At 37.1% G+C, this 16,256-nt stretch overlaps 1 protein-coding gene across 1 annotated transcript in view; it reads left to right on the forward strand.

The window, feature by feature from the left end:
- LOC144960629 (uncharacterized) overlaps positions 1–3,447 on the forward strand; it is an 11,428-nt gene extending 7,981 nt beyond the window's left edge. The window contains exons 6-7 of the mRNA XM_078893865.1: positions 1,961–2,035; positions 3,090–3,447. Of these exons, the coding sequence (XP_078749991.1) occupies positions 1,961–2,035; positions 3,090–3,169 (155 nt within the window). The 3' untranslated portion in view covers positions 3,170–3,447. The remainder of the gene's footprint in view (positions 1–1,960; positions 2,036–3,089) is intronic.
- The last annotated feature ends 12,809 nt before the right edge of the window (positions 3,448–16,256 follow it).

Genomic DNA, 16,256 nt, shown 5'->3' on the forward strand with positions numbered 1-16,256 from the left:
TACGACTGTCGAAGAGTATTCTCACTAAACTATATTAACCAGACCATAAACGTTTAAGGTTACACATAGCTTTGTGTGTTGTTCCGTTATACTTCCGGATAGCAATGTTGTGAGCTTCGTAGCCAAGCGCATACTATCTATAGAGGAAAATGAAAACCGTATTTTAGAGTGATAAAAACAGAGAATTTGAGCGATATATATTCATGCTTTCGTCCAACCAAGTCATCAATCACATGATTTGTTGATGTCCAACGATTGGATATTTCTTCAGAAATGTAAAGACGCTGATTTGTTTATGAAAGTTGTAAACATACAAATGTGTCAAGCTGAACGAAATGACCAATCGTGATGTTAGATATTTCAAAAGCTGTAAACACTTTTCACTATGTGGGTCACTTTGAGCACATATTCCAATTTGACCAATGACCTCGAGCACATGGAAATGTAATATAGATCATGCCCATTCAAGTTGTTGATTAGTTTAATTAACCGATAGATAACCCGCCTCTCGGACAATCGTCATAATGTAAAAAATGGCAGTGATTGGTAGACACAGCAAACTACACAGGTTTTGCTATTGATGGTATGTGTTAAGTGAAATACCCACTGTTCTACCTCTTGCTCAGTAGAATCAACACAGAAAACTATGTGTAAACTTAAACGTTTATATATGATCGAGAAAATCGTGTGATAACTAGTCACCCATTTGTCAATACAAAAACAATAACAACGATCAGATGGAGGTCGAATTAGTTAAAGTTATTGTTTAAAAACAACAAACTATGTTTGTCCGAGCACGTATGAAAGTGTATCACAAATTCCATGATTTGATTGGTCAAAGATCTACGGGTTAATTGGGAATACAAGTGTGATGTAAAAAAATAAAATAAATAAAATTAATGGTTTCAATCTCATTGGAAGCGTAAAAGCACTCTTCCGGAGTACTGGATAAATACCTTGTGGGATTGATCTTCTGGTTTTAGAGTGATGGCGTCTTATTTTCTAGTCTAAACATATTATGCTGGTCGTCAGTGGAGATCATCCATCCTCGCTCTTTTACGACCTGTAATAGTGTTCAACAGTTGGGACGTCACATCCCTCGTAAGGGGACAGCGTGGCTCAGCGGTACGGTCTTTGCTTTGTACCCGAAAGGTACCGAGTTCGATCACCTGTTGCTGCGCTGTGTGGCCTTGAGCAAGTCACTTGGCCCTAGCTCACTTGGCGCCGCTGCACTGCGGCTGACGCCTGGGTTATTCCAGTCTTCCCTTGGAATAGACCCTAAAGACAAATTCCCCATGGGGATGAATAAAATTTTATTTATTTATTTTATTTTGTTATTTATTTATTTAATGACGTATAATAACTTAGTAACTGATTTTAAACTATCGGAATTATGGCGGGAGCCATTATGAAATACATCTTCGACGAGCTTAAAAGTGTATCGAGAGGAGAAAGGCATTATAAATCTGATCATGCCCATGCGGTCACACCAGACAGACCATGGACCACATCCTGTCCGAATGCTCGCTGGGACCTCACTGCACCAATGCTGACCTGAGGGAATGCAACCAGACTGCCCGGGACTGGCTGACTCACTGGCGCGACAAGATATGATGATGATGATCATGTTTTGACTTTTATACATTCTGATCACATGACATGTGAAAACGTTCAAGCCAGCATGAAGAATAAATAGTACTGATTTTCTTTGTTTAGACCAAGCTGCTGGTTGCTGAGTGGTTAAGGCATTACACTGTGATCAGGAAGATCCTGGGTTCGAGTCCCGCTTCAGGCACTTTCGCTTTTTTTCTTGGGCAAGATTATTAACCCACTTTTAACAATAATAATAATAATAATAATAATAATAATAATAATAATAATAATAATAATAATAATAATAATAATAATAATAATAATAATAATAATAATAATAATAATAATGTATGTTTTGGGTCTACAGGAGGTCTTCCCGGATTCAAGGGACCAAAGGGTTTTAAAGGACCTCAGGGTTTGCCTGGAAAGAACATCAAACTGCGTAAGTGCTGGTAGTAGTGGTGATGGTGATAATGATGATGTGTTTGTTGTTGTAGTTGTTAATGATGATGATGATGAGGAGGAGGAGGAGGAGGAGGAGGAGGAGGATGGTAATGATGATGATGGTGATGTTGTTGTTGATGATGATGATGATGATGATGATGATGATGATGATGATGATGATGATGATGAGGATGATGAGGAGGAGGAGGAGGATGGTAATGATGGTGATGATGGTGATGATGATGATGATGATGATGATGTTGATGATGATGAGGAGGAGGAGGAGGAGGAGGAGGATGGTAATGATGATGATGATGGTGATGTTGTTGATGATAATGGTGGTGATGATGATGATGATGATGATGATGATGATGATGATGATGATGATGATGATCAGAAGGTGGATGGTAATGATGATGATGAGGAGGAGGAGGAGGAAGAGGAGGAGGATAGTAATGATGATGATGGTGGTAGTAGTGGTGGTGATGCTGCTACTGATGATGATGATGGTGGTGGTGGTAGTGACAATGGTGATATCCAATATATCAGGGTTGCCAATTTGGCAGATTTTCTGCCAAATGTCCTTTTTTGGCAGAATTTGAGGTCGTCTTGCAGAATAAAAAACAGTTTGGCAATTGGGCAGATATTTGGTGGATTTTATTTTCCACGTTTTCCATGGCAATTTATATGTATTAGTGCTTTTTTAAAATTGGGAAATGAAAAAAATATTACGACATCGGCCTTTCGAATTTTTTGTTTAACAAAACTGATGAGTTTTCAAAGAAGTAACTATAAATAGTACAGTTTGGCAGGTTTTTGTGGTATTTGGCAGATTTTTTAATCCAGTTGGCAGAATGCCTGAAAATAAGCTGGCAACCCTGCAATATATGCTGTCCATTATTATTATTATTATTATTATTATTATTATTATTATTATTATTATTATTATTATTATTATTATTATTATTATTATTATTATTATTATTATTATTATTATTATTATTATTATTATTATTTAACCTCTTTCCCATTTTCCTTTCATTTCTTACCAGCCAAAACCTTGATCAACCGAATCCTGACGGCCGAATACATGATGCATATGTACAAACCATACATGGCGTACGGCAGATAAATCACGTGACATTACAGGTGTCTGAAATCTTCAGAGGTTGTAGTATTTATGGTGGAGGAGGTGGCGGCGGTGGTGGTGGTGGTGATGGTTGTAGCAGTGGTCGAGAAGGAGGAGGAGGAGAAGGAGAAGAAGGACCTGAGAAAGGCTGGGGAGAAGATAATAATGATGATGAAGGAGGAGGAGGAGGAGGCCAGGGGTTCTCCTTTTGTTCGTTGATGATAATACAAAATTTTATATCTAAAAATAAACGTGACCTTTTGTGTATGCACATTATAAAACACGCTTTGATTTTTCTTTATCAATTTGTCTAAACATATTTGTTTTTGTTTGTTTTTAAGGTCATATCAGCGCCAGTAAAAAAGGAAGATAGTGGGAAATGTTTTGTTTTGTTTTTAAGGGTTTTACGGCGCTTCCAACACAGTTAGGTCATATCAGCGCCAGTAAAAAAGGAAGACAGTGGGAAATGTTTTGTTTTGTTTTAAAGGGTTTTACGGCGCTTGCAAACACATTAAGGTCATATCAGCGCCAGTAAAAAAGGAAGACAGTGGGAAATGTTTTGTTTTGTTTTAAAGGGTTTTACGGAGCTTGCAAACACATTAAGGTCATATCAGCGCCAGTAAAAAAGGAAGACAGTGGGAAATGTTTTGTTTTGTTTTAAAGGGTTTTACGGCGCTTGCAACCACATTAAGGTCATATCAGCGCCAGTAAAAAAGGAAGACAGTGGGAAATGTTTTGTTTTAAAGGGTTTTACGGCGCTTGCAAACACATTAAGGTCATATCAGCGCCAGTAAAAAAGGAAGACAGTGGGAAATGTTTTGTTTTGTTTTAAAGGGTTTTACGGCGCTTGCAAACACATTAAGGTCATATCAGCGCCAGTAAAAAAGGAAGACAGTGGGAAATGTTTTGTTTTGTTTTAAAGGGTTTTACGGCGCTTGCAAACACATTAAGGTCATATCAGCGCCAGTAAAAAAGGAAGATAGTGGGAAATGTTTTGTTTTGTTTTTAAGGGTTTTACGGCGCTTGCAAACACATTAAGGTCATATCAGCGCCAGTAAAAAAGGAAGACAGTGGGAAATGTTTTGTTTTGTTTTAAAGGGTTTTACGGCGCTTGCAAACACATTAAGGTCATATCAGCGCCAGTAAAAAAGGAAGACAGTGGGAAACGTTTTGTTTTGTTTTAAAGGGTTTTACGGCGCTTGCAAACACGATCATATCAGCGCCAGTAAAAAAGGAAGACAGTGGGAAATGTTTTGTTTTGTTTTAAGGGTTTTACGGCGCTTCCAACACAGTTAGGTCATATCAGCGCCAGTAAAAAGGAAGACAGTGGGAAAGTAAGAAGTTCTAGAATTACAATTAAAGTAACCAAGAAAAGGGAAGACAAAGGGGAATTCGTTCAAATTGGAAACAGATGTAGATTCCAAGAGCATACTATCAAAGTACTTAGTTTGAGATCACCTAAAAGTCTCCAGACACAAGCACAGGTCCCCACTAAGAGGAACACACTCAAATGTTTACAAATCATATACAGTATGTAAACAAATTATAATATAGTGTATAACAGAGAAATGATTTACAAATAAATATATATCATCTCCCAATACTCTAACTATACATTTGACTGCTTCCCTCCCAGCATTAGTATCGGCCAGGGCCTGGACAAAACCAGGTAATCTCAGTCCAAGACTAAGACTAAGAAAGCATGTTGGAAAACAGATATAGGGGGATAAAAGACACAGAATGTGCCTCCCTGCCCACTATGTGAGTCTAAAAATAGAAATAATATGAAACAAGCGGACAGATCGACCCCGCAGGGTAATCGAAATAAATAATAGCGGAAGACGACTGGAGACTTGGAGAAAATCGATGGAAAGAAAGAGAGATGATGACATCCTTCGGTTGGACCTGGGGTGAGGTCCGGAAGCTGTCAGAAGACAGAAGTCACTGGCAATAGCGGAAGACGACTGGACACTAAGACTTGGAGAAGATCGGTGGAAAGAAAGAGAGATGATGACATCCTTCGGTTGGACCTAGGGGTGAGGTCCGGAAGCTGTCAGAAGACAGGAGTCACTGGCGCTCCTTACTGTCAACCTTTTGTGTTTATGAAACAGCAAAGAGGAGTAGGTAAGTAGGTAAGTAAATAAGTTAATGAGCAAAAACAGTGCTCAGGGGCAGCGTGGCTCAGTGGTACGGTCTTTGCTTCGTACTCGAAAGGTACCTAGTTCAATCACCCGCCGCTGGGCTGTGTGGCCTTTAGAAAGTCACCTCGCCCTAGCTCACTTTGCGGCGCTGCTCTGCAGCTGACGCCTGGATTATTTCAGTCTTCCCTTAGAATTGGCCCTAAAGACAAATTCCCCCATTGGGGATGAATAAAGGGAATTATTTTATTTACTTATGGACACCCCAGGGAAATCGCAAAAAGGGAAGACCATTGGAAAATTGGAGACGATTGGTTGGACCTGGGGTGAATTTCGGAAGCTGGCAGAAGACAGAAGTCATCGGCGTTCCTTACTGTAGACATTTTGTGTTTATGAAACACCAAAGAGAATTAAATAAGTAAGAAAAATAAGCGCACTTTCATAGAGCGCAATGTCCACTACCTTGTGTATTTATGAAACATCAAAGAGAATTAAATAAGTAAGTAAAACAAGCGCACTTTTATAGAGCGCAATATCCACGAAGCGTGTTCAAAGGCGTTATTACAAAGGGTCCCAAGCCAACAGCAACACTTAACACGCAGGTCGGGACACGATGCCTATATTATTACAACTTTTTTTCGGACAGACATAACACTGTTAAACGCCAGGTGGCTACTCATTTTACACCTGCGTACAGTGAGAGTAAAGAGCCTTTCTTTTCCAAGCAGTGCCACTCAGAACGAGACTCGAACCTTGGAGTTTCTGGTCCAAGCCACTAGAACACATAACTACACAAATGTGTTGTTATTTAATACTTTTTCTTTTGTTTTGTCTAGGGTCTGTTTGTTGGTTGTTGTTTTTTTCCTTTCTTTCTTTGTTTTTCTTTTTTTGATGTGGGGGGGGGTTGGTGGGGGGAGAAGAGGAGGAGGAGTCTCTTGTATATTGACAAGAATAGATACAGAGACCTTCAAGAATATATACATTGACCTTGTGTTGTTTTTATGGGTTTTAGGGCCCTTGCGTTACTATTTATAGGTCATTTTAGCGTCATCAAAAAGAAAGGTGATAAAGGAAAAATAGGATAATTAATGAAGATAAAAAAGCATGAAAGAAAAAGCAAGACAGAGGGGGACTGGTTCAAATATGGAACAAAAGATTCTACAGGCAATTGGATTCAGCAGTCTGATGTCACGCCGCCCGGCAACGGCAGCCATCTTGGTTCTAAACAAAGAAAATCATTACTTTTTATTCTTCAAGCTGGCTAGAACTTTTCATATGTCTTGTGACCAGAATGTGTAAAAGTCAAAACATGATCAAGTTTATGTTTTTTTTTTCCCCTCTGGATACGCTTTTATGCTCGCTGAGAAATATTTCATAAGGGCGTCGGCCATTATTCCGATAGTTTAGAGCCAGTGTTACTAAGTTACCATGCGTCATTATGAAGGAAGTGACGTTACGACTATTGAATCGTATTCGCCTATTGTTTTGTTTTTGTTTTCAATGGTTTTACGGCGCTTGCAACACATTAAGGTCATATCAGCGCCAGTAAAAAGGGAGAAAATGGGGTAGTAAAAAGTTTTAGAATTACAATTAAAGCACCCAAGAGAAAGGAAGACAAAGGGGAACTGAGAACAAATAGGGATCAGATGTAGATTCCAAGAGCATACCACCAATGTACTTAGTTTGAAATCACCTACAAGTCTCATCCAGACACAAGCACAAAATCCAACAAAGAGGAACACACTCAAATGCTTACATTATACATTCAAAATAAAAATAATAATACATAACAGAGAGATGATTTACAAGGAAAAAAATATCACCTCCCAAAACAATAACTATGCATTTGACTGTTTCCCTCTCAGCTAGGATTCCGGCCAGTGCCAGGACAAAACCAAGTAATCTCATTCCGAGACAAAGACAGAAAATGTTTACAAATCATATATAAAATGTAAAGAAAACAATATAGTGCATAACATAGAGATGATTTACAAGACAAGAAATATCTTCTCCCAAAACTTTAACTATGCATTTGACTGTTTCCCTCCCAGAGCTAGGGTATCCGGCGAGGACCTGGACAAAACCAAGTAATCTCATTCCAAGACAAAGACAGAAAACATAATGGAAAACAGATATAGGGTGATACAAGTAAGTGCCTCCCTGCCCACTATGGAAGGTCAGGAACCCACCCAGAATGTATAGATAGAACGAAGATGACGTCACTCAGGTCTTTGTTATGGTTTTTTTTTTTTTTTTTGCCATCCATGTTTATGAATGATTTTCACTAAACTGTATTATCCAGACTATAAAAGTTCATTGTTACACAGAGTTTTGTGTGTTTGCCCGTTACACTTCCGGATGGCAATGTTGTGAGCTTCTTAGCCAAGCGCAAACTATCTATAGTTTCAACAAAAAAAAAAAATATATATATTTTAAAACAAAACATACAAACTCCAAAACCGCTGATATTTATAGAGGGATTTTGTGTGTGTAGAATGTTACGAAATTAGCCTAAGAGTTCAAAGTTCAAAATGTTTAGATGACTCGATATAGATAGTATGCGCTTGGCTAAGAAGCTCACAACATTGCCATCCGGAAGTATAACGGACCAACACACAAAACTGTGTGTATCCATTAACGTTTATAGTCGGGTTAATACAGTTCAGTGAGCATTACTCATAAACTCGGATGGCAAAAAACAATAACAAAGACCTGAGTGACGTCATCTTCGAACTATCTATAGCATTAAATTCAAGAGAATTCATTATTTCACGTACTATAAAGTACCTCATGGCCTTTATTTAGAGACACCCTGTACTGTACAAGTTCAACCAAGATTCAAAACAGAAATATTATGATTAGATAAATGGATACATACATACATACTCCTTGTCTGTTTAAATAGGAAAGGAAAGATAAGATATAAACAAATATGATAGAAATTATTTCCATTACCATCATCATCATCATTTTCATTATTATATTCATAATCATCATTATTATCGTCGTCTTCATCATCATCATCACAAACATCATCATCCTCATTATAATTGTCGTCTTCATCTTCATCATCATCATCATTATTATTATTATCACTGTCATGTTTATCTTCATCATCAACCCTCTTTATCATTATCAACGTCATTAGTCGATTGAAACATAGGTTATATATATATATATATATATATATATATATATATATATATATATATATATATATATAAATATATATATATATATAAATATATATATATATATATATATATATATATATTATATATATATATATATATATATATAAATAGATAGATAATTTAGTTAGTTTAGTTTTTAAGGGTTTTACGACGCTTGCAACACATTAAGGTCATATCAGCGCCAGAAAAAGGAAGAAAATGAGAGAGAGAGAGAGAGAGAGAGAGAGAGAGAGAGAGAGAGAGAGAGAGAGAGAGAGAGAGAGAGAGAGAGAGAAAATACAAGAATCAGGCTGATCAGCGTTGAGTCGGTGTGGGCTGTTTCTTTTATTAATCATTATAATTATAACATGCGATCGTACAACGATAACAACAACAATAACAACGACAATAAAAATTCAACAACAATAACAATAATAGTAAACAACATAAAACAGCAACAACAACAACAATAACAACAACAACAATGACAACAACAATAACAACAAAAATTGAAACAATAACAACAACAACAACAACAACAACAACAACAACAACAATGACAACACTAATATCAACAAAAATTGAAACAATAACAACAAAATCAACAACAACAACAACAACAACAACTACACACCATACTCAAATGCTTCATGTAGCTCTGTCTTCGAACACGATTAGACAACACATAATATCTCAATAATTTTGTGCCGTCGTGCGTGCAGACAGGCGCCTGATTGAAAAAAATGACCAGAACAATCACTGGGAAGGCAGAAGTCGTAACGACAAAACTTCCTCTCTTCCGGTTCTAAGCTCTTTGGAAATGTGTAACCAATTCTCGGGGGAGTCTAACAATGACTAGGTTAAGAAACTAAGAAGCAGGCACCAGTGTTAGATAAAGATCTGAACAAGTGTGTATGAAAGGTGCCAGACAAAGCAAGAAAGAGAAATAAAGAGAGAGAGAGAGAGAGAGAGAGAGAGAGAGAGAGAGAGAGAGAGAGAGAGAGAGAGAGTAACATCCCAAAAAATCAGTCGACCTCGAGAATGAGATTAGCGGAAGAGTAGCGTCCCTTGATTGGACTTCACCGGCGGAAAAATTAGTAGAGAGAGAACGTCATGTTGGTTGTGCGCATGAGTCTCTAGTCCTCGCTTCCGGAGACACTTCATCGAAAGCGAGGACGAGAGAGACGCATGCGCAAAGCCATGTTGACGTTCTCTCCAATGGTGATGTTCAACCAAGGGGCGCTACTCTTCCGCTAATCTCATTCCCTATACAAGTTGGGGAGCCTCTGTGGTGTAATGGTAACACATCTGACCGGTAATTAGAAGGTCTGAGGTTCGATCCCCAGTCGAGGTAGACTGATTTTTTGGGACGGTTATTTTCTGGTATTTTTCTTTCTTGCTTTGTCTGGCAACTTTTAAACACACATGTTCAGATCTTTACCTCAATGAATGGGCTACATGTTGAATAATAAGGTGACATATCCATTTTAGTAACAGGGTGTATAGGGAATGAGATTAGCGGAAGAGTAGCGTCCCTAATTGGACGTCACCCATAGTCTGTGACGTCACCGGCGGAAAAGTTATTAGAGAGAGAACGTCATGTTGGTTATGCGCATGCGTCTCTCGTCCACGCTTCCGGTGAAAGCGGCTTGAGACACTTCAAAACCAAATTGACGTTCTCTCTGTAAGGTGACGTCCAATCAAGGGACGCTACTCTTCCGCTTATCTCATTCCCTATTCAAGTCCTCTCGAGGACTGGGTTCACACTTCCAAGGAGATTATAACCAGTATTTTGCCATTGCACTTTTCCCTACTAGTATCTGTCATGGTCTCAAGTGAGTAAAGAGCTACTCGACTATGCATAAAGATATATGTAGAATGAGGCCCCAGAATTTACTAGTTACTATAAATGAAAAACAATTAACGATTTGTTTACAATGAAATAAAAATAATGATGAAATTTAATTAAAAGAGATAAACAGTGATCGTGGCAGTTACAAATAGAGATATGAATATTTTACGTAACTTATGATAATATGTCAGGTTCGTAAGTTTACGTTTCCAGGCAGTTGATGGGCTTGGATGATCTATTCCTCTGATAATAGGATTGGACTCGTAAAATTCCACTTCCAGGCAATTGGTAAGAAGTTATTGTGAAGTCCTCTGACAGCGGGCTTGGGTTTGATCCTTGAAGATTATACAGTCAAAGTTAAAAGCTCCGGCGTCTTAATGGTGTAGATATAATATCTACAAAGTCCCAAAAGATAAAAATCTTCCAGTATATATATAGGAATAGAGCGACTGGCCGTCCGGCATAGATTGTGGAGAGAAAGTGAGTGTCGAATGTTAGACCTATCAGCTTTTATAATAAATGGCTACGTGACAGAATGTAGAACGAAAAGTATTCACTAATTAGAAATTAATTCGAGGGAAGGCTATAAAAGGAAAGACGATCTAATATTAGAAGGTAAAGTTTATCTAAGCCTACCGAAATATAACTGGAGTGAGATGAATTCAGTTCTTAATAAAATAAAATTTAATAAGATAATTGTGAACAATCTTTACTGTGACACCCCCCACCCACGTTTAAAATATACTCTTTAACCATTATGGGAAAGATAGATTTTACAAACGGAAGTAAATTTGCTATCATGATACTCTAGCATTAATCCATTGTTATGATTTGTGCTACAATTAAATTATTTATTAACTAGACATGGAAATGTTTATATTAACGTAGGTATATGAATGGGTGACAATAACAATGAAAGATTGTGATTACAAATCATTGTGATAAACAATATGATGGCAATGAAGCATGATTAAAGTCGATGATATGAAGGTAATTTACTAAATGAAATGAATGAAAATGTAAATGAAATATTGACATTTCAATTATTAATCATAAATGAGTGAAAATTCATAACAATAATAGATAAAGAGAAGATTTCCCAAATCATGAATGGGTATGGTATACATATCCAAACAATACTCAATGTTACATTAAGTTGGGTCATCATGTTTACAAATAAAATTATCGAAATTGTGCGTTCTGATTTGGCATAGTTTGCGAGGTAACTAACAGTATGCATGGGAGGTTAAGTTATACCCTTCTCACGTGTTTATACTAATCGAGAAAGTAGGTCGGCGTGAATATTTTCACAGCCTGGTATGTGAGAGATACTGAAAGTGTAATTTTGCAAAAATAGACTCCACCTTAGTACTCTACTATTATTCATTTTGTTATTTCTTATGTACGTGAGTGGTTTATGGTCCGTTTCGACCACAAACTCTTTTAGCAGTAGATATCTGCTGAATGTCTTTAAAGCAAAGACGATGGCTAGTCCTTCACGCTCTATTACAGAGTATCGTGATTCTCTGTCCAATAATTTTCTGCTTGCATATAAGCAAGGCATTAGAGTTCCCTCATGTTCCTGTAATAGTACACCTGCGATGCCCTTATCAGACGCGTCAGTTCTTACAACAAATTCTTTTGATATGTCGGGTAATTTAAGAATTGGTTCTGAACAGAGTAATGCCTTTAATTGGTTAAAGCTATTCTGACACGCTTCTGTCCAAACAATTTTGTTCGGTGACCCATTCTTTGTCAGATTTGTTAGCGGTGTCGCGATGTGCGCGAAGTTGTAAATGTATTTCCTGTAAAAATTTAGGAGCCCAAGTACTTTGCGTACTTCTTTTTTTGTCTTAGGTGGTTGCAATTGTGCGATTTTTGTTTGTTTTTCTGTCTCGGGTGTCTGTGTCCCATGACCAACGGTATGATCAATCCTGCATTTGAAGCTTCGATATTAGTAAACATAGGTTGCGACACTGTGTCTCTATCAAAATATTTTTTTAGCATATTTGCATGGAATGTCTTTGTTGTGTTGTTAATTTTAATCTCGTAATTAACATTAGATTTTACTGCTGTTATTTTGAATGGTCCTTTCCATGCAGCTAAAAGTTTACTCGAGTCATCGGGTAAGAGTATTAGTACTTTGTCACCAATCTCAAATTTTCTTGACTTGCTTTTTCGATCGGAGTATTCCTTGTATTTCTCTGCTTTTTTAGTGACGGATTCCTGTGCTAGCTTACATGTATCCTCTATTCTGTCTTTCAGGTTTCTTACATATTCGTAAGCAAACATAATTTCGTTATTGTCCTCCTCATTCCCTTTACAAATGTCGGCTACTATATTGATCGGGCCGCGAGGTGATCGTCCATACATCAACTCAAATGGGGAGTAGCCTGTAGATTCTTGGGGTATTTCTCTATATGCAAATAGGATTGCTGGTAAGTATCTGTCCCAATCATCTGGTTTTTCTGCTGACACTTTTCTTAACATATTCTTTAGAGTGCCATTAAATCTTTCACAAAGACCATTTGCTTGGGGGTGGTAGGGAGTTGTGAATGAGTGTTGGATTCCCATGAGTTTCATGGTTTCATGCATCATATGTGATGTAAATTGGGGTCCATTGTCCGACAGTATCTCATTTGGTATGCCTATTCTAGTAAAAATTGTCATCAATGCTTCAGCTATGTGATCCGATGTAGTTGATTTCAATGCTATCGCTTCTGGCCACCTGGTTGCGTAATCGACTAGTGTTAGTATGTGTGTATGGTTTCTATCTGATTTTGTTAAAGGGCCTATAATGTCAATTGCAACTTTTTGAAAAACTTTTTCAATAACTGGGGTTGTCTCTAATGGCAATCTCGGTATTCTGCCTTTTGCGACTCTTCTTTGGCATGTGTCACAAGATTTCACATATTCTCGGACGTCTTTAGTAATTCCAGGCCATGTGAAATTCTCGGATATTCTCTTCAATGTGGAAGAGCTCCCAAGATGTCCAGAAGTTATTGAATCGTGCGCTATTCCAAGGATTTTGTTTCTGTAAATACTCGGCGTGACCAGTTGTTTAGCTATTTTGTTTCTTTTCCTATGTAACCTGAACAGAATATCTTTTTCAATGATGTATTCAACTTTTGATTTCGTCCCTTTGTTTGCGATATTGAAATATGAAGTTAAAGTCGGGTCCTTTTTCTGTTCTTCAATGAACGTGTTCCTGTCAAATTGTTGTGGTTCAAGATAAATAGTCATTGGCTTCTCTGTTGTGTTAGTCATCTTTCTTGTTTCTGCTAGACAAGCTGTTTCTTGGGTTAATGACCATTCTTTTACATCTGTTGGGTTGTCTTTAAGACCTTTTATATTGCCAACAATAACATCAGCGACGGGGTTGGGAAGTATACAGCATTCCACTATTCCTGTATAGTATGGTGTTTCTATGTACACGTTAGCTGTTTCAAAGGTTTCGACTGTGCCACTGAATGTGATGCATTGTACCGTTTTTCCAGTTTTGTCTTCGTCATTGATCAAAGATGCTTTTATTCCTACTGTACTGCATCCTGTGTCTCTCAATATTTTGCAATCAGTTCCATTAGCTTTGCCTTCACAAAAAAATAGCGATCCTGATTTGTGAGTTTGTGTTAAAAGTGACATACCTTTCACGCAATACACATTTATATTTTCTCCTGACATTACTCGTGTCTGATTGTTTACACCTGTTTGGAGTGATGCATTTGCAGTTTCTTTTGGATATCCCACGATTTTGTAACATTTGTCTGCTGTGTGGCCTTTCATTCCACAATATTGACATTTAATTATAGGTTTGTTGGTTTTCTTATACTCAGTATTATTGTCAGTGCTATTTCTTGTTTTGTTTTGATAGGGTCGGCTATGGTCTCTATTGAACTGTTTGTTCCATGGTTTGTTACTATGATCCTCCTGTTTCACTTGCGTGTTCCGAGTGATTGATCGGCTCGTTCTATTTGAGTACTGAACTTTAGGTGTACCTGGACTCTGAGCAGCAGCAGCGTAGTATGGTTCCTTCAATGTTCTGCTAAGGGGTGTCAATGGATGTGCGCTGTTAAAGTTTTCTGCGTAGATTTTTAATTTGTCCAAGTTTTCTGGCTTTCTCTCTTTAAAGAATGCGACTAAATCTGGGTTGCAAGCTTGATAGATTCGATTCTTCAGCGCGAGATAGTAAAGGCCTGCAAAGTCGTCTTGTTTTACGTTTGCCAACTCAAGCCACCGATTTAAAAATTGAGTAATTCGGTTCACGAATGTATTAAAGTCTTCTCCACTTTCCGGTTTTGCAATGTGAAACCTTTCCTGGTAACCATCTTCCGTTAATCTAAATCTTTTTAGTAGAGCGTCTTTAATTTTACCATAGTCATCTGCATCTTCAGTTGTTAAGGTATAGAAAACTTTTAGCGGTTCTCCAGATAAGCAGTTAATCAAGGCTGTGGCCCATTTGCTTTCTGGCCAACGATAACCTTTAGCCTGAACTTCGAATCGGTGTAAGAAGGATTCTAGGCAGTCTGAGCGTTCATCGTATGTTGGCATGCGTGGAAGTTTCACGAAAAATTCATCACTATTATTATGTTTTCTTTCATGACCGGTTTTTGTTTTTTCAATTTCCAGCATCATTTGGGTCCTTTTGGTTTCTTCTTCTGCTAAAGCTATTTGTCTTTTTAGTTCCCTTTCTTGGACTCTTTCTTCTCGTTCTTCTCTACGTATTCTTTCTTCGTGTTCTTTTTCTTCTCTACGAATTCTTTCTTCATTTTCTTCTCTACGAATTCTTTCTTCATTTTCTTCTCTACGAATTCTTTCTTCATTTTCTTCTCTACGAATTCTTTCTTCATTTTCTTCTCTACGAATTCTTTCTTCATGTTCTTTTTCTTCTTTTACTTTCTCTTCGCACCATGAAAATATTCTTTCCTGGGGTATTTCTAAGTCCTTTGCGAGACTTAAGTATCTTTTATATGCTTCCATGTTGCAATAAATTAGTTACGATGTTTTATATATATTATATTGACAGGATACTGTTACTGACTGTTTTATTTATTTACACTTACTGGAATGAACTGTTCTATTTTTAGAAATCTCTCTCTCTTATTTCAACTTATTATGTATGTTGAATTTGATGCCTTTTATCGTTATATCTTATAAAGCAATGTGTCAATACAATGCGGAGTTATTATGACTTGTGTCAATAACAATGTGTCAATCGCGTGTACTCTAAACTATGTTACTACGAAAAATGTATCACCAATGTGTGTGACTCGTCGTTAGTTTGTGTACAATTATTCGCAATGACGCTAATATACTAGAGTGTGATAACAATAATAGGATGCCAAAATAATCCCAAGTTATCTATCACTAAATATAACACGACGGCTAGTAGACTCCTTTTATTATTATTTAGTTTTTAAAGACTCACTTTTCAGAACATAATATATAAGTGGTTTTCGGTAACAGTAATATGCCAAAAATGCATTTAAAACAAATCACTATGCAAAACAAATCACGATGTCTATAGTTACTATGTGATGCCCAACTCATGTAAAAGAGAATAATGAAGGATATATCTACCAACTCAGTTCGTGGCTGGGACCTCTCTCTTGTTCAATGGTTGTTCAACAATTGTAATTAGGCATTGAAGAGTGTTTAACAGTGATGTCTGAAATACAAAACAATAAAATATCGTAAGATTTTCAATAGTTACAAAATGTGTTCACAACACTGAGTGATTGGATGACAGGTGAATGAATCGTTATGGAATGTAAACATATTGAAAACAATTCATGAATGAGGCAAACAACAAAATGAAATGAGTGATATAATAACAAAGTGGACAAGGAATGAATGAATGAATGAAAAACTGAGTGAATAGATGAATGAATGAATGGATAATGTATGAATGAAAGAATGAAGGGAGGAAT

Source organism: Berghia stephanieae, chromosome 15 (genome assembly GCF_034508935.2).
Source record: "Berghia stephanieae isolate SIO BIC M18660-M18661 chromosome 15, UCSD_Bste_1.3, whole genome shotgun sequence".
Lineage (NCBI taxonomy): Eukaryota > Metazoa > Mollusca > Gastropoda > Nudibranchia > Aeolidiidae > Berghia > Berghia stephanieae.